At 39.3% G+C, this 18184-nt stretch overlaps 1 protein-coding gene across 1 annotated transcript in view; it reads left to right on the forward strand.

Moving 5' to 3' along the window:
• The window catches only part of LOC147914354 (uncharacterized), a 119090-nt gene that overhangs the window by 21906 nt on the left and 79000 nt on the right, over positions 1 to 18184 (forward strand). Inside the window, 3 exon segments of the mRNA XM_087444430.1 lie at positions 2921 to 2979; positions 3986 to 3988; positions 5105 to 5252. Of these exon segments, the coding sequence (XP_087300556.1) occupies positions 2921 to 2979; positions 3986 to 3988; positions 5105 to 5252 (210 nt within the window).

Genomic DNA, 18184 nt, shown 5'->3' on the forward strand with positions numbered 1-18184 from the left:
ACTTGAGCAACAAAACAACGTAGTATTGGGTTATAACTGAAGGTATAAAATATCCGTAAGTCCATGCTGATCTAAGTGAACAAATTAATGAATAAGTAAATAGAAAAGAGAGAAATCTTCCTTACAGAAGAATTCCAAATACTTTATGTATTAATTTATATAGTAAGGAGGTCGAGCTTAAGTCCCCTCCCCCCATTCAAGTATGGGCTATACTTAGTGACTTAGAGCACGGAAAGAGAAAAAACTCACCTTCCAGTGGAGAAGCCTGGCGAGCACCACCTGGGCCAGGTGATCAAAGTCAGCGTCATGAGTGATGAGTCGTGTCAACAGCACGCAGCCCACGATGGATAAGAAGGGCACTACACCTCTGGAGTCTGTTTCCCCCAAACCCGTGACCCCAGTCTCACCACAAGAAAACCACCAGACAAACCCAAATCAAGGAACATCCTGCGAAATACCTGACCCGTGCTCCTCAAAATTGCCAAGGTCAGGAAAAGTAAGGGGAGTCTGAGAAACTATCATGGGTGAGAGGAGCCTGAGAAGACCTGATGACTAAATGTAACGTGGGACCCTGGACGGGATCCTGACAGAAAAGGGACATTAGTGGAAAAACTATTCAAATTCAAATAAAGTGTGACGTTTGTTTAATAGTAATTTGCCAATGTAGTTTCTTAGTAGTGACAAATATAGCGTGGTAATAATGTAAGACTTTCGCAGAGTGGTGGTATACAAGAACTCTCTGTATTACCTTTGCAGCTTTTCTGTACATCTGACACTATTCTAACATAAAAGGTTTATAAAAACAAACTGATGAAGAATTAGTAAGCACTTCCACCTGCAGCCCACCTAAGCCCATGTGGCCTAGAACTTCATAGGCTGACCCCCCTTGAATCTTGGGGCCTTATTGGATGTGACTGAACAAGCCTGGTATAAAATGCCTTTTATGTCACCAGGCTTCAGTATCATGGCTTCACCTGTTTATGCAAAAACTGTATCCCTTAGACCCTGCTGGTTGGTCTTCTGCCATTTATTGCCTAATTTACATTCTCTATCTTTATTTTTTTTAGATGTATATGATTCTCCTTGTCTCAGTTATCACATTCACTACCATAAAGAAACATCTATTTAGATTTTAATATGTAACTCTGTATGGATGAGGCCATTTAGAGAGAGGAAACTACCATTTATCAGATACCTCCTACATTCCAGACTCTGCCTTTGGTGCTGTTTCATTCAATCCAGATTATGCAGAGGGTTTGAATTCTGCCTATCCCAGGAAGGGATTTTCTCTCTCAAGCTCATTGAAATGCTTAGAATTGCTGGCATATTTTGTGTATAGACATAATTTTGTGTATAGAATTCCGTTCATCATAGTGAGGCTGGGGAAAAGATATCCTATAAGGTGAGTGTCCACAGTACTTGAATTTTCTTTTCTCTGATCTTATATAACTGTGGGTAATTATACTTTAGACAGGGAATAAACCCACTCTTGGTTCTCTCCCACCTTTCACCACAGCGATGAGTTTCTGAATTGCCCTCACGCAGGTCTGGCTGTGGAGTGTGATGCTGGTTAAGGGCTGTCGGGCAGGCAGAGCAGGGACCTGGCACCAGGGCTGCCCGCTGGGAGTGTGGGAGTGCAGTCTGATGGGCAGGCACGTGGGTCCTGGCAGTTGCTCCCCATCCCACTTTGCACTGTTGACCACGACTCCTGCTGCACTTGGATCTCAGAAGCAAAGACTACCAGAAGCTCAGCACAGCACTCACATTCCTTATTGTGTACTTGAAACCTCAGAGAGGCCTAGCATAGGGGTGGATGTATCATTTAACTTCTGCAGCTTATAGCTTGTTTCTCACTAGAATCCTGGGAACATTGCCCAACGCACATTCTTATGGTTTTTCCACAGTGAAACCTTCTTTATAAGCAAGAGTAATAAAACAGTTTGCATTTCAGCATGACATTCCCGTTTTCTCTTTCTCTGTGATAGAATTGCACTCTTCGTTGCTTCAGCTCGCCCGGAGCGATGAGCTCTCCTTGTTCCTGATGCAGTCAGCAGTCTTTATCACTGTTGCCATGATCTAACTAGTTTTTTAACTTTTTATTTTGTAATAATTTTATATTTACAGAAAAGTTGCGAAGAGAGTACAGAGAGTTCCCATATACCATTCATCCAACTTTCCCTAATTTTAATGTCTCTAAATAATGTTTTAATCCAAGTCATCCCAAAACAAAACATTTTTTTACAGGGGTGAGGATGAGGGAGGTGGGAGGAGGGGCAGGAGTTTGACACTTTGAGTCAGTAATTCCTCACAGGAAAAGAACGGTCAGGCTTAAGTCTTTTAAGCATCGTGGGCTTCCCTTTTCTCCAGGGGCAGTGTGTAAAGGCCGATATCATCACGTACCACATGGTTCTTTTCCATAGATTCCAAGTGTTTAAAAAATGCTGGCTGAAATTTGTGACCAAGCTGTGCCTCGCAATTGTGCAGATGAGATGAGGGAATCACCCGGTGGCTTTCCCACTTTCATCACCTGATATTCTTTTATTCTTAGTCTGTCAAGAAGTAATAAAGGGGTAGCTGTGAGTGGAAGGGGCTGTTTCTGCAGGGGATTATAATTGGTGCCTGCCAGTTCATCACTCTGTAGTAGGAAAATATAATCAAACTAAGGTGCCCTCTGTCTGCAGAAAGGCCGTCATCTTTTCTGGAGCCTTTGTTAGCAATTTGGTTTTCCTGGTGATTGAAATTTCAAAACCCACAGACTCGTCACAACCTCCCAGGCCAGGCTTTCCTTTCTATGAATTGCTTGTGGTTACTTACAGCCTCCTTGAGGTTGCAGGGGTATTTGCTCATTGGACCAGAGGGTTATGTTGCTGTTTGATTTCCTCTGATGGGTCTTATGTGCTAAATTCTTTTCTTTTTCTAGGATCTGTTGAAAAATTCCTTTGCAAGAACATGCCTCAAGATGTGGAGAGAGAAAATGAGGTACCCAGGCTGTGCACTGTGTGAATAATCAGCATGCTAGTCCCATTGTTACTTAATTTTGAATAATCCCAGTGTTTCCAAGTGAGAAAAACCTTGCTTGAGTAGGAAAGTCATTTGGTGATGGGCATGGAACATGGTGGATGGGAGAAGCTGAGTCCCTGAATTATGGTTTTTCCTACAGCCAGGTGAAGATTTCAGTGTTTCTTCCCAATAGTCATTGCTTTAGCAGAGTTGTGGCAATTGGAGTGAAAACACCTTTAAAGTGGATCATTGGTAATTATATATATGTATTAACAAATGATTGAATTCAGGTGGGAACCTTGGCAAACAGCCATGCCTTTTGCAGGTGTTCCTGTTCTCTTATTTAGGCATCTTTTTTTTCTAATATGCAAAGTTGCTGTTATTAAGCACCAAGATAAAAAATGCAGCATTCACAGCATAAAAATATTGAGTGGTGTGACATCCATAATCATAAGTAAAATGAGAGGCTGACAGTGTGAACCCAAATCCTCAAAGACCTGCTGTGTGGCTAAAAGCAAGCTCATTGAAGGACAGGTGTTTTCCTGTTGTGTGTGTGTAGATAGATGCCCATTGATCCATTAGAATTAAGTGGATACTTACAGTTCATGTTTATGATTTACAAATATATTTTAACATAGTTTAGTCATTTAATAATAGAGCATACTTTTCACACTGCTTTAAAGAGTGTGTTTTCCATGGGGCTTATATTGCACGTATAGATCAGATGCAATTACTTCACGTAACGGGGACAACAAACTATAAATATAGGACTATTTTACAGCCTTTTTGGCTTCTTGAATCCTAGAAATGTGTGTTGATGATTAAAATATTGTGGGAAAAGTGCTGCAGAATTGGAGGAAGCCAAATAGGCCGCTGAGATTTTATACTAGAAAGTAATAAAACTAGTAAAAGGAGGAGATAATTAATCCAGAAAGACTGGGGGTGGGGTGGGGGTGGGAGTGGACTGGGTGGGAACTTAGAGCAGGAAGTACAGTCTAGGGGGCCACTCCAGAGTGTGAGGAAGTTGGAAAGAGAAATAAACAGAGAAACAGGAGTTTTAAGACATTTTATTAAAATTGATCTCCTTTGATATTTTTAGAAAGACTCCAGTAAATATTTGAACTGCTTCTTAAATTATTTTTGATGGTTAAATTGATGTTTATTTGAATGAGACACATAGGAACAGGCTCTAGAAGAGACATAATTACATTTTTGCTACAGTAAAAATGGGATTCTAGATTGGAGGTGAGCATCTCAGATTTATTCAAGAATTGAGATGAGAGTACAAGTTTATCACATCTGCCTTATCTATGGAATGTATAAGATTGTAGAATGAGCAACAATAAGACATGAAGTATGATCATTCTTAGAGTTAACACTGAAAGCCAGAAGGGCACCATGCTGAAATTGGGATTACGGCTTTTCAGAGAATATGTGGTTTAGGACTAGAAGTTCCAGGTGAAGACCAGTCCTGTGTGATATTATGAGAGATCTCCAAAATGAGGAAGTCTGAAAAATTTCCTAATAAAAGTCTCATCTGGGAAGTGAATTTTCATCCAACCTCAATAGTAACCCAATTTCTCAAGAAACTGGAGGATCCATGGAAGGGGCAAGAAGGCTGGTGACAAGACTCTTTGTCCAGTTCAAGGCTCCTTCCAACACCAGCAGCTGAGGCCACACCTCTGCATGTGGCCTGGGCTGTGGCTGTGGGATTTCAGTCAAACATGGAACCACAGAACCATGATCAGGGCTCCTCCTCGCCAGCCACCAGTGATATCTGTGGACAGAGGCCCTGAGTTGGGGTTAACCGATGCCAATGAGACTCTGCGCCATATGAACCCAGAGGGGGTTAAAAATCCTCTGTTGGGTTTCTCTGTTGATGTTTTTCATTTTGGTTTCCAAACTTTGGGATGTGGGCTCTGTGTTGTGCATGAGCCGGGCTGAGGTAGGTAGAAGGAAAAAAAGAAAGATACCTGGTCTCTGTGGGGCAAATGCACTTTGTGCAAATGCAGTGCATTTAATTTCCTTTATTTTGAAGATGTGTGACCCCTCCTCTCTGCACGAGACTTTTAGTTACCCACTGTTTCTTGTTCCATTCCACGAGCACAAGAGAGATGCTGATTTCTCACAGTGGCTACTGCTGCCTGATGAAATATGGATTTGTGTATTTTCCCTCCTGTCACACAAGGAGCTTGCTCAGGTTGCACAAGTGTATCACCACTTCCACCAGCTTGCAAGTGATGAAAGTCTCTGTAAGCAGACAAAATGATATTTGAGATGAATGGGCTGTACTTGGGAAGAAAATGTCCATTTGGCTTCATCAAGTTTGCTTTCTAATTTTTCCATTGTCTAAGGGACGTCCTTTGGAAAGTGCTTTACACTTTCCTGGCCATTATCATGTTGGCTGGTACAATACTGCCATTTGTTCGTCCATCCAACCTATAAATTAGGTGCTATGGTGATAACGGAGAGAATAAGACATCAGCCCCAACCTCAAAGTACTTTTCTGCTGTCAGGGAGACAGATCTAGAGCCAACCAATAGAGATACAGCTAATAATGGCAATAATAATAATAATGATCACCATAATCATTTATTGAGTACTTTCTGTATGCCAGATGTTATACTGTTTCATGTGCTTTATCTCATTTATTTCTCCCAACAATAATATGAATTAGAACTTTCTCCATCCCCTTCTTGCAGATGAAGGAAGTCAGTCTTGGAGAGGTTCAATAATGTGCTTGCAATCCCGTGGCTAGTAGATGGCAGAGCTCATTGGTGAACTCCAGTACTGCTGTTACAGAGGTGAAAACAAAGTACTGGGTAGCTGTGGAAGGAAGGAGTAATTCAGGAGGAAGTAGCATTTGTGCTAAGTTTTGAAGAATGAGTAGTATTTTGAAAGATGGAGAAGTGGAAAATAGAGAGAAGACGGGCATTCTGAAGAGGCTGAATAGCTAGAAGAAAGCACAGAGATATTGCGTAAGTTAGAGATTACATTTGGCTACAGAGACCTGAAATAACAGTGGCTTAAACTTCCAGAAAGGGTTTTATTTTTTTCTCACATGACATGAAATCCATAAATGGGTTGCTCAGGACTAATGTAATTGCTTGGTGATATCATCAAGGAGCTAGGTTCCTTTTCTGTTTTTGTTTTGCCATCCTTAGGTCATGGCTTCTATCTTCAAGATTTCTTCATGGACACAGGATAGCTGCTGAAGCTCCAACCACTGTGTCACAGTTCCAGAAAGAAAAAAAATGTAGGGAAGGGTAAAAAGGCAGCTACCATGTGCACAAACCCCATGTAAAGCTTTCTTTTCTTAAAACCCCCCCAATGACATTTATATCTCATTGGCCACCTCTTTTTATGTGTTAGAGTAGGACATTCAGTTTTTTATGTAGGTACATTGTCTTCCCCAACATTATGAGGATTCTTTTAGGAAGAAGAGGAGCGTGGATATTGGAGAGGTAATTAGCAGTACTTGCTATAAATGAGGAGAGTGAGCACATGGCATGTGGAAAGGAGTTGAGAATGTTGTGGAGAAGGAGGCTGGGGTCAAGCAGTGGAGGGAGTCCCTGAAGTGCTATAGTAGGTTTTAGCCTCTAGATAACAGGGAACATTCAAAAGATCAATCCGGAAGCAATGTGAAACATGCATTAGAGAAAACTCTGTAAATAGGAAGAAAATCCAATAAATTGGAGTCTGCAGTGCACCTTGGGCAGAAGAAGAGGATGGCAGGGTGCCAGTAGTGGGTGTAGAGAGGAGGGGACGCATGCCTGAGACCCTCTGCTGCTGGAATCAACAGGGCGGGTAGCTCTGTGGAGGTGGGGGATTGGGTGTCCACAGTGACGGAGGTTTCCGGTCTGCGGGACAGGAAATGCACTGGTGCCCTGACTGTCTTGCCGTGGCTTCCTTCCGTCATTAGAGAAACGGCGCTCAATAACATAGTGAGGACAGATCCCAGCAGTCGAGCCCTGTTATTTCAAAGGCAGGGAGGACTTCCTAACAACAGAGATTAGTGAGGAAGGAGTTTGCTAATTTGGGTCACTTGGCTTTTTTGGGTCATTTTCTCCCCCCGGACAGCGGGAAAATCATAGGATTCCCCAAACCAGGGATTGGTGAACTTTAGCCCAGGGGCCAAGTTTGGAAGCCACCTGTTATTGGAAGTAGAATGGTTTTGGAATGCAGCCAGGCCCATGTGTCGACATATAGTCTATGGCTGCTTTCCTGCTCCAGTGGAAGATTTGAGCAGACCATGTGGCCCGCAAAGCCTACGGTATTTAGTATTTAAAGTTTCTTTAAAACTTTTAAAGAAAAAGTTTGCTGCCTCCTGCCTAAAACATTAGACTCTACCTGATGGCTCTTCTTCCAGGGTAATTTCAGTGGAGGGAGAACACTCCGGATCCTTTCACTCCTGGCCCTGAGATTGCGGGGCTTAATTAGTACTTTTTATAATGTTTAAGCTTTCTTGAAAAACACATTTTAAGAAATAAACATCATCAAATAAAACTAAAATAAAATACAATTTTGTTCTATTTGCCTACCCTCCCAGGTGACTATGTAAATTATGTGGCCATAGAAACCTATTAGAAATTAATTACCAGCCCCTGACATGGCTTTTTTATGTTTCACATTTCATATATATTTGTTATTGCAATCTCAAGTGTGAGTACCAAGTCCTCCAGTGGAGCAAATAATAAAAGCAAACCTCTTTCTTATTTGTGGCTAACCTTAATTAAAGGTCATTTTAAAAATTATGATTTTAGGTGTTGTGCATTTCAACACTGAGACAAATGTTTACCTGGAGAGTGGAAACAAACAGAATAACTTCTTTGGCTGAAAGAATAATTCTTTCCGGAGACCTTTATTCTGCAAAGAGTTGCTAAGGCAGCCCCTCAAATTAGCACTGTGGCTTCACATTTACTAAATTGAGAGGGAAAAAATTCAGGAATAAATGAGACACCCCTGAGCTCTTGGGCACGTATGGTTGTACCAGGGCAACCCCACTGTCGCAAGCCCAGTTGAGTGGAAGGGTATTTATGGAGGAGTAGCTGAGGCTTCCAGTTCATCTGTAGGTCTAGGCACCCTGCAGTCTGTCCCTGGTTTAAGTTCAGACCTTCAAGAGCTGCTTGTCTTCCTGCCTTGCAGTATCCCCTCAGTGGAATTTCATCTGGCCTGTGGCCATCTCAGCTTCTATTGAGAAACCTTCTAGGAGACTCACTGTGCTTTCTGGAAGCTTGTTGTTGGGAACATCACACTCTGCATTACACAGCTGTCTCCCTGTGGCACCCACAGGGAGGTCTCACTACCCCGAATAGTTGTGCTTCTCCTAGATGGCTCTTTTCTTGACTGTGCTGCTTTAGAAAGCGTAGAGCCACGTTGGTGGCCCACCTTTAACATGGATAAAGGACTTTGGGGGTATTTATTTTGTTGACCAAGCACAGTGCTGGGTCTGGAAGTTTTCCTATCCTTATTTTCTCTTCGCATCATTTTTTGTTCCTATTTAAATTATTTTTATAATTTAAAACACTGCTTTCGATTATAGACTGTACTGTCTATACTATACTGTCTGTAGGCTGCCTGAACTTGTTTTGAGATTCAGGCTTTAAACAAAGCAGTGGGTCTTAAACTTGAGTATGCCTCGGAATCACCTGGAAGGCTTGTGTAATGCAGATGACTGCCCTCCCCCACATTTGTGATTCTGCAGGGCTGGACCAGGCCTGAGGCTGTGCATTTCTAACACATTCCCACAAGATGTTGATGCTGCTGGTGCAGGAACTAGCTTTGAGTACCATGGTCGTAAAGAAAACAAACAAGCAATAAAAACAACTGTTATTGATTATTTATTATATTAGCAACCTGCCAGTCAAGCAGTGAGGCTTTTTAAAAAAATTCTTATTATGCAGCTGGCCCCAAACTAGGCATTGTGTTCCTTGTCCTGAGGGAATTTTCTGATTGGCTGCAGAGATGAGAAATACTTATAAATCAGAGAAAAGGACAATGTCTGGCCAAGTGTAGATCGGGGGGAACAATTCAATGTGAGTTTGGTCTTTAGGAAGGAACACAGCGTGAAGTAGAGCTTGAGCTCCTCTGGGAAGTGCGGATGGGGGTTGAATGATGGAATAAAAGATGGTGAGGAGGAGCCTTGGGATTAAAGGACGAACCAGCACGGGCATAGGACCAGCATTGGAGAAAAGCCCCATAAAACCAAGTCCGGCCGCAGCAGGCAGAACACACTTCAAACTCCACAGAGCACTGTTCCCCATTGGCCATGGAGGAGGGTGTCCCTGCCCCAAGCTGGCTCCACCCTCTGGTCTCATCTCCCCTCTGCTTTCCATTTGATCAAATCCCTCATTGCTCCCTGACAACTTTCCAAAGCTGTTCCTGATCCGTTGCCCCCGATATCTCCTTCACCTGACATCCGCTTCTTCTTTCTGTACCAGTCCCGCAGGGCACAGCTCAAATGCCACCAATGACTTAATGCTCCGGGTTCCTCCCCAAACCCTACTTCAGTGATTAGCGAGTAGCTTGCATTGATGAGGACATCATTCCTTCCCCTGTTTACTTGTGTCCGACTTTATCATCTGTCAATTCTAGTTTCCCAGCTCTTCCTCCGTGACAACCCCCATTCTCGAAGTGTGGTCCACAGACCAGCAATATCAGCCTTATCTGGGATGTGCTGCAAACGCAAATGCACCAACCCCACCTCAGAACGGAATGGGAACCTCTGGGGGTGGGGCCCAGAAATCTGAATTTTTAAAAGCCCTCCAGGTGATTCTGATCAATACTGCTCTATGAGGAAAGCTAATTATTGGCAAGTGGCCAGCGAAGCCCTCCCAGGTGACAGCCCAGCTCTAATTACTAACGGTCCATTTTAAGAGTTGAGATTTTGCATTCCTTGCAAGATGAACAGCTTTAATTTCCTCAGCAGTTTGCTTTAAAAACAAAATGAAGATGTTTTCTCCATAAGTTTAACATTTCATTGACTTTATTATGTAGTACAAATGCCTTGGCCGCTTTTTAAAATTATTATAATTCAACCATAGATAATGAACGCTTTAGAGTGCTGTAACAAATTGGATAATAGCAATGATTTAATAGAAGTCAAGCTGTCTAACAGCAGGAAGAAAAACCCTGTTGATTAAATTCATTTTTCTAAAAATCATGTCCATTTAAACTATATTCATACCCAAAATGTTCTAATGCCTTGCTTAATCTGTGTCTAGTATATATACTTTCTCATAGGAAAAACTGAAAAAATAACAAGGAATTCAATCTAGAAACACTGCGGCGTTTAAGGATTTGCAACGTTGCTCATTCTCCGGCAAAATTGTAACTGCTTAGCCATGTACATAGAGTATATAAGAATGCTTTTTTTCACACAAACATGAATGTGTATATCTATACACAAATCTAAGTGGACCTAAGTGATCTAAGTAATGTTCCTTTTATTAATTTTTTCTCAACTTTATTGAGGTACAATTCATAAAATACAACTGCATCCATTTAAAGTGTATGATCTGATGAGTTTTGACAGTTACTCATGAAACCACCATCACAATCAAGACATAGAACATTTCTATTACCTTCCAGAATGTCCTGTGTACCCTTGCTGTCTGTCCTGCCCTCTACCCCTGGTCTCAGGCAACTTTTTGTTACTCTGGATTAATTAGCATTCTATATAAATAGAATGATACAGTATGTACTCTTTTGTGTCTGGATCCTGAACTCAGCATGATGACTTTGAGATTCCTCCATGTTGTAGCAAATTATCAGTAGTTCATTCCTTTTCATTGCTGAGTAGTGTTCCATAGTGAGGATGTACCACATCCTGTTCATCTATCCACTTGTCAATGGTCATTTTGAATTTTTGGCTATTGCAAATGTTGCAATGAACATTCATGTACAAATCTTTGTGTGGACATATGTTTTTATTTATCTTGGGTAAATGCCCAGTGAAGAATGGCTCAGTCATATGCTACATGTAAAAATGTTAACTATTTTTCTTAAAACAGCCAAAGAGTTTCTAAATGATTGTGCAGCTTGTGTTCCCATCATCAGTGTATAAGACTCCTGGTTGCTCTACCAACACTTGGTATCATCAGTCTTTGTGTTGTTGGTCATTCTGATGTGTGTAGTGATATCTCATTGAGTATTTAGTTTGCATTTTCCTGATGACTAGTGATATTGAGCAGCTTTTTCTGTGCCTATTGGCCATTTGTATATCTTCTCTTGTAAAGTGTCTGTTTAAATAGCTTGCCTTTTTTTTTTTTTGAGTTATTTTTCTTGTTGTAAAAGTTCTTTATACAAGTCCTTTATCAGATGTATGTATTACAAGTACTTCCTCCCCGCCTGTGGCTTGTCTTTTCATTTGCTTAATGGTGTCTTTCAAACAGCAAAACTTTTTTCATTTTGATAAAGTCTGTTGAAAAACTTTTTTTCTATGGTATTTCCTTTTTATATCATATCTAAGACATTGTTGCCTATGACTAGGTCACAAAAATTTTCTCCTGTGTTTTCTTATTGAATTTTTATAGTTTTAGCTTTAACATTTAGATTGTTTATTCATTTGAGTTAATTTTTGAACAACGTTCACTTTTTTCCCCAGGTGGATATCCAATTCTTCCAGCACCATTTATTGAAGACTATCCTTTCCCCATTGAATAGTTTCGCTATCTTGATCAAAAATCAACTGACCGTATAAGTATGGATCTATTCTATGCTCTGTATTCTGTTCCATTGATCTATATGTTTATCCTAATGCTAATACTGTGTTGTCTTCTAACTCATGAATATGGTTTATTTCTCCATTTATTTCACTTTTAAAAATAATGTTTCTTAGCTATGGCTTGGGTATCTTATTGCAGAGGTTTGCATATCTTTTGTTAAATTTATTCCTAAGTATTTTATGTTTTTTGATGCTATTGTAAATGGAATTGTTTTTGTAAATTTTATTTTTCTGATGTTTGCTGTTAGTACAAAATATACAATTATTTTTCTATGTCAACTTTGTATCCTGTTACCTTGCTAAATTTACTTCTTATATTTGATATTTGTTTCTGGATTTCGGAGGATATCAATAATGTTAGTTGAATATAAAGACAGTTTTACAACTTTCTTTCCACTATTTTTGCCTTTTGTCTTCTTGCCTTCATGCAGGGGCTAGGACCTTTAGGACAATGTTGAACAGAAATGGTGAGAGCAGTCATTCCTTCTTTTTTCCCAATCTTAGGGGGAAATAGTTTAATATTTCACCATTAAGTCTGATGTTGGTTGTTGGTTTTTAATAGATGACATTTATCAGATTGAGGAAGTCTCCTGCTACTGGTTTGCTGAGAGTTTTTATCATGAATTGATATTGCATTTTATCAAATGCTTTTTATGCATCTAGTAAAATGATACAATTTTTCTCCTTTACTCTGTTAATATGATGAATTACATTGATTGATTTTGGAATATTAAACCAATCCTTCATTTGAATATTAAACTCAAGCACAATATGGTGCATTATCTTGTCCACTGAGTTCTTAATTTTTTTCCTTCTTATCTTTCAGTTGTAGAATTTCTGTTGTTTCTTTATCAAATCTAGTATATCACTTTTTAAAGTTTCCAGATCCATTCCAAAATTTTATTTTCTGGAACATAGTGACCATACTTGTTTTATAGCCTGTGTCTGGTAATTTGTAGCCCTTTGGTTCTCTTTCTGTTGTCTCTTATTTGTACTGGTTTTGTTCATGTCATCTTATCTCTTTATGAGCCTTGTTTTTTTTTTGATTATATGTGGAACATTGTTTTTGAAAGTTTGGGGGAAAATTTGAGGCCTAAAATGGTTTTACATTCTCCAGCAGGTGCTTTTATTTGATTCTGCTCAGCCCTTGGGGGCGCTACTAACATGTTATCAACTTTATCCAATTTTAGTGCTTGAGATTTTCTTGACCACCCAGTCGAGTCCAGTCCCAGGATGGTTTCCTTTCAGTTTACTCTTACTCCTAGAGTTCAGCTCACACCCACGGGTGGTTGCTTTGGCTCCTTGCAGGTTCTGGATTCCTTCTTTTGGTTCTCTCTGTCAAAGAGCCTGTGAAGACCACTGGCTGGCCTCTCAGCTGCCGTTGCTGGATAGGCATACGCCTTAGGGCAAAGGGGTTTCAAATGCTGGACGCACCACACTGGATTACAGCTTTCCCGGTATTTCAGCAGGCTAGTTCCTCACCATTTCATTAACTTTTTAGCACATTCAAGATGACTTTTAAAACATACCTTTACTTAGCTTTTTCATTTGTCTTCAGTGGAAGATTTGGTTTGAATTACCCAAAGCAGATGCCCTAGTGTTGCCTCCTTGATCCCTTTAAAAATGACCCCCAGGTGATAGTCATGTGTTTTCCAAATCATGTACTCTGACCTGTGGTTTGGGGGAGAGGAGTTATTTCCCAAACATGGTTTCCCAAACAGCCAGTCTCTCACTTGTGGGCTTTTTTTTATTTAGGGTTGAGTCAGATACCTGCAAACTCCAGGAAGCATTTACTAAGCTCCTTGAGAAGTCTTTTTTAAGTTATCTCTTGCTAGGCTTGAGAGGAAGACTAAGTATTTCTCCCCTCAGGGTTGTTACCCATAGTGTATCAACAATGCTTTCTAAAGAAATTCCCTCAACTCCAACTGCTAGCCTCTCCAGCTTCACGCCTTTGATCCTCTCAGAGTAGATGAGTGGCTAAGGGTTGTGAAACTGGTTTCCAGACACTCCCTTTATAAACATTTAGAATCCAGGTAATTGGCACACATTGCCTTGGATGCTGAAGATGAAATTGTAGGGGAAGAGGGAGAATCCCCCTCTGCCCTTTCCCTTAAGGTTCTTATGGCTGGCCAAATAATTAACAAGTCAGGTTAGCAGGAGAAAATAATCCCAAGTTTAATAACATGTATACATGGGAGAAAGCAGGAACACTGCGTTTGTCAACACAATAGCAGAAATTCTCGTCTTAAATACCATCTTCAGCTAAAGACAAAGGAGGATGTTGGGGGTGGGGGGGTGTCAGTTACAGGAGATTACCACTAAAGCACAGTAAACAAGAGTAATGTTATTATGCAGATTTAAGGCCTCACCTTCCACATTGATAAGTTTCTAGAAATGAGGTCATCCGCCCTCTTCCCAATACAGAGAGGGAGATACCTTTACAAATAGAGATTTCCCTTATAAGTGTAAATGTTTGTCTGGCAGCTTTCCTCGCAGGGCCATCCAGGCAATGTGGCCAGAGAGACAGAACTTCCAATAAGATGGGCTTGTTGGTGCCTTTTCTATTGTAACATCTATTTTACATTATATTACAGCCATCAGATAGAAGATCTGTTCCAGGAAGGAGCCACCATGTCAAATTCTTTAGGCAGTTAGCGGGGGAGGTCAAATGTCCGTCAGAGAAAACAATCAAGGTAAAGAGGTATATTTCAGGGTGGCCAAATCTTGATCTCCCACAAAATATTTCAACTTCCTATTATGTGTTTTACAAATATTTTCTCAGTTCGTCATCAGCCTTTTGATTTTCTATGGTGTTTTCATGTTCCAATGTTAAATTTTAATATAATGAAGTCTTTTCATGGTTTCTGACTGTATTCTTTTTTAGAAACACATTTTATACTTCTGAGGTTGTTTAAATATTTACCTATATTTTCTTCTGCTACTTTTATGAGTTCCTCTTCTACGTTTAAATATTTAATCAATCTGGCATTTGGCAAGTTAGGAAATCTAACTTTTTTTCCCCAAATCGTAAGCCACCCAAATACTTACATGTATTTATTTTTTTCTAGATTTTTATATTTTATTCTATTGGTCTGTCTGGCCATTCTGCTAATGATAATGTAATTGATTAATTGAAATCTAAAATATGGATGCATTTGTCTAAGTATTCACATTAATCCTGCTGACGTAATTCTTTGTTAGACAATTGCTATTGAAATAAATAGCCTTATTGAAGATGCTTCAATGAAATTATCCTTAAGTTAGAATTTTTCAAATTGAATCCTAGTTTCCCTTTGACTTACAGTATAATTTTTGGTTGTCCAAAGACAGTCAGTGATGGTACATGTGTGGAAGCTCCCAGTTTTCATGATCCAGTCAAAAGAAGATTTAAGGCTGTAAACAAAACATGTTACAGGTGGTACCAATGTCAGTAGATTGGTCTGAATTTCACCTGCTACTAGTCAAAGATTCCCACTTCTGTGACATTCTCACAGTGAAATTCGAAGCTAATAATTAACTGACTGTGTTAACAGACTGAATGGCTGGAAGCAGCAGACTCTGGTACGTCACAATGCATCAGTGTTTTAGCCATCAGGCACATTGTTGTTCGTAGTGAGCAGGACTCCTGGGCTGGGATCCTGCAAATGAGGCTAAATGTTTTGAGCAGGTGCTTGGTTACAGGACAGCCAAAGGGATCATGTGGTCATCTTAGAGCCACATCAGAATCTCCGTCATCTGAAATGGAATTCAACTAGAGTGGACACTTACTTTGGGGAAGGATCCGAACTGGTTGTGTTTTCCTGCTTCCAGGAGAGGACAAATATAGAGAAAAAAGTTAGCACAGTATTACTGTAAAATTTTCATTTTTATTTACCAAATTACGTAAAAAACTAGTTTTGTAAATACTTAAAAACATTTTTATGTTATTATTTATTTCCTACTTTTTCCTAAAATAATTTGAGATGTTTATTAAAATGTATGGAATATAATGTTTCAATTTGTAAGAAAATGATAATAAAGCAAAAGAAAAATAAGAGTCAGAAAGAGAAAGGAAAGGGGAGAATAAATACATAGAATGTGTGCTCTTTTTATCCTTTCATGATTGTAAAGCCACTGCACAATGGACTGAATTTTCTTAGACCTACAGAAAGAGGTGAGCATGATGAATCACAAAATTCTCATTGTTCAGAGAAGAAAAACAAGCCAGTTGCTGAGAGAAAAGGCTTTTCATAGGAGTTTATTCTTTATATGAAAGACTTCTGCAGTGTTTGTTTTAGGACAGTAATGTTACTGTTTATGTTACTTTTCTTGATGCTGTTTAGGTTTTGTGTGTTGTAAATAAATTGTATCTTAAATGTGATGAATACATCCATCAGCCAATTTCACAGACATTGTCTCTAATCCATATATGTTAGTCAATTATTTAATAAGTGCCTCTATGTGCATGGGATTGATTGGTGCTAAGAGATACAAAGATAAAGAACACCAGTTACCACATTTCCTTTTGAAATAAATCTAGGAAAGCAAATAATGATATAGGTACTATGAAAATAAACGTATGATGATGATGATTGTTATGGCAAAAATCACAAAAGTAGTACTTAAATGACTGGGTTGGGGAACGTGGTTGTAGATGATAGTGGCGCTAATTAAGAGGTTTTGGCAATGGATGACATAATCAGATTTGTGGTTTAGAAGGGTCATTTTGGTTGCCATGTGGAGAATGGATTGGCAGTGGGGAAAGATGAGGATTGACAAACAATAAAGGTTTGAATTAAGGCAGAGACTTTGTGGAAAAAGCCTAGCTCTCAGGACAGTGGAAGGTGAGTTGAGAAGGGAGGAGGACCCAAGGAAAGCTCCCAGATTGCCGGTTTAGGTGACTAGACACTTGGATATAACTAACCAGAATATGGAATATGAGAAGAGAAACCAACGAGCTTTGGAGAAAAAGAGGAGTTCAATCCTAGAGGTGTTTATTAAATTTGAGGTGTCTGTGGGTCATAACAGAAATGTCCAGTAGGCAGTTGGATTCCTGGTGCTGGAACTCAGTGGGAGTCGTCGAGGCGTGAGATATATAAACAACAAAACGTTCCTACGTATAAGATATAGAGACACAAGATATATAGAAAACAAAACGTGGCTGGATTAAACAATCCAATCAAAAGGCAGAGACGGTCAGATTGAATAAAAAAAGAGATCCAACTATATGTTATCTATAGAAGACACACTCTACATTCAAAGATATGACATAAAGGGATGAAAAAGCTATATCATGCAAACCACAACCACCAGAAAGTTGGAGTGGCTTTACTAATATCAGACAAAACAGACATCGAAACAAAAAAAATTACTACAGATAAAAAGGGACATTTTATAATGATAAAAATGTCAACACATCGAAGATATAACAATTATATACACACTACAGAGCCCCAAATACATAAAGCAAGCCTGGCAGAATTGAAGTCAGAAATAGACAATTTAACAATAATAGTTGGAGACTTAAAAACTCCACTTTCAATAGTAGATAGAGTTACTAGGAAGAATATCAATAAGGAAATAGAAGAATTGAACAACACTTACACAAACTAGACCTAATAGACATCTGTAGAACAGGCTACCCAACAAAAGCAGAATATGCATTCTTCTAAGTACACATATAAAATTCTCCAGGATACACCACACGTTAGGCCAAAAATCAAGCCCTCAATACATTAAAAAGGATTGAAATAATACCAAGTGTGTTCTTTAACCACAATGAAATGAAATGAATATAGACACAAAACCTGCAACAAAATACTAGAAAACCAAATCCAGTAACATAAAAAGTGTTATACACCATGAATAAGTAGGATTTACCAGGAATGCAAGGTTGGTTAATGAAAGAAAAAAATCAGTTAATATAATACACTACATCAATAGAATAAAGACAGTAGCCACATGATCATCTCAATAGATGCAGAAAAGCCATTGACAAAATCCAACACCCCTTCATGATAAAATACTAAACAAACTAGGAGTAGAAGAGGACCTCCTCAACCTGAAAAAAGGTGTCGATGAAAAACCAACAGTTAGCATAATGCTCAGTGGTGAAAGACTGAAGGGTTTACCCTAAGATAAGGAATAAGCCAAGGATGTCTGCTCTTACCACTTCTATTCTAAATGGCAGGAAAATTAGGAAAGGAAAAGAAAGAACAGGCATCCAGATTGGAAAGGAAGAACTAAAACTCTCTCTATTCACAGGCAACATGCTTTGGTATATAGAAAATCATAAGGAATTCACTAAAAAACTAATTAGTTCTATTAGTAGAACTAATAAACAAGTTTACCAAGGTGATAGGATACAAGACCAACATACAAAATTCAGTTGTATTTCTATAAACCTGCATCGAATAATCTGAAAATGAAACTAAGAAAGCAATTCCATTTACAAAAGCATCAAGATAAAATATTTCAGAA

Source organism: Ceratotherium simum, chromosome 20, assembly GCF_057802395.1.
Source record: "Ceratotherium simum simum isolate JZ-2026a chromosome 20, ASM5780239v1, whole genome shotgun sequence".
In the NCBI taxonomy this organism is placed as follows: domain Eukaryota; kingdom Metazoa; phylum Chordata; class Mammalia; order Perissodactyla; family Rhinocerotidae; genus Ceratotherium; species Ceratotherium simum.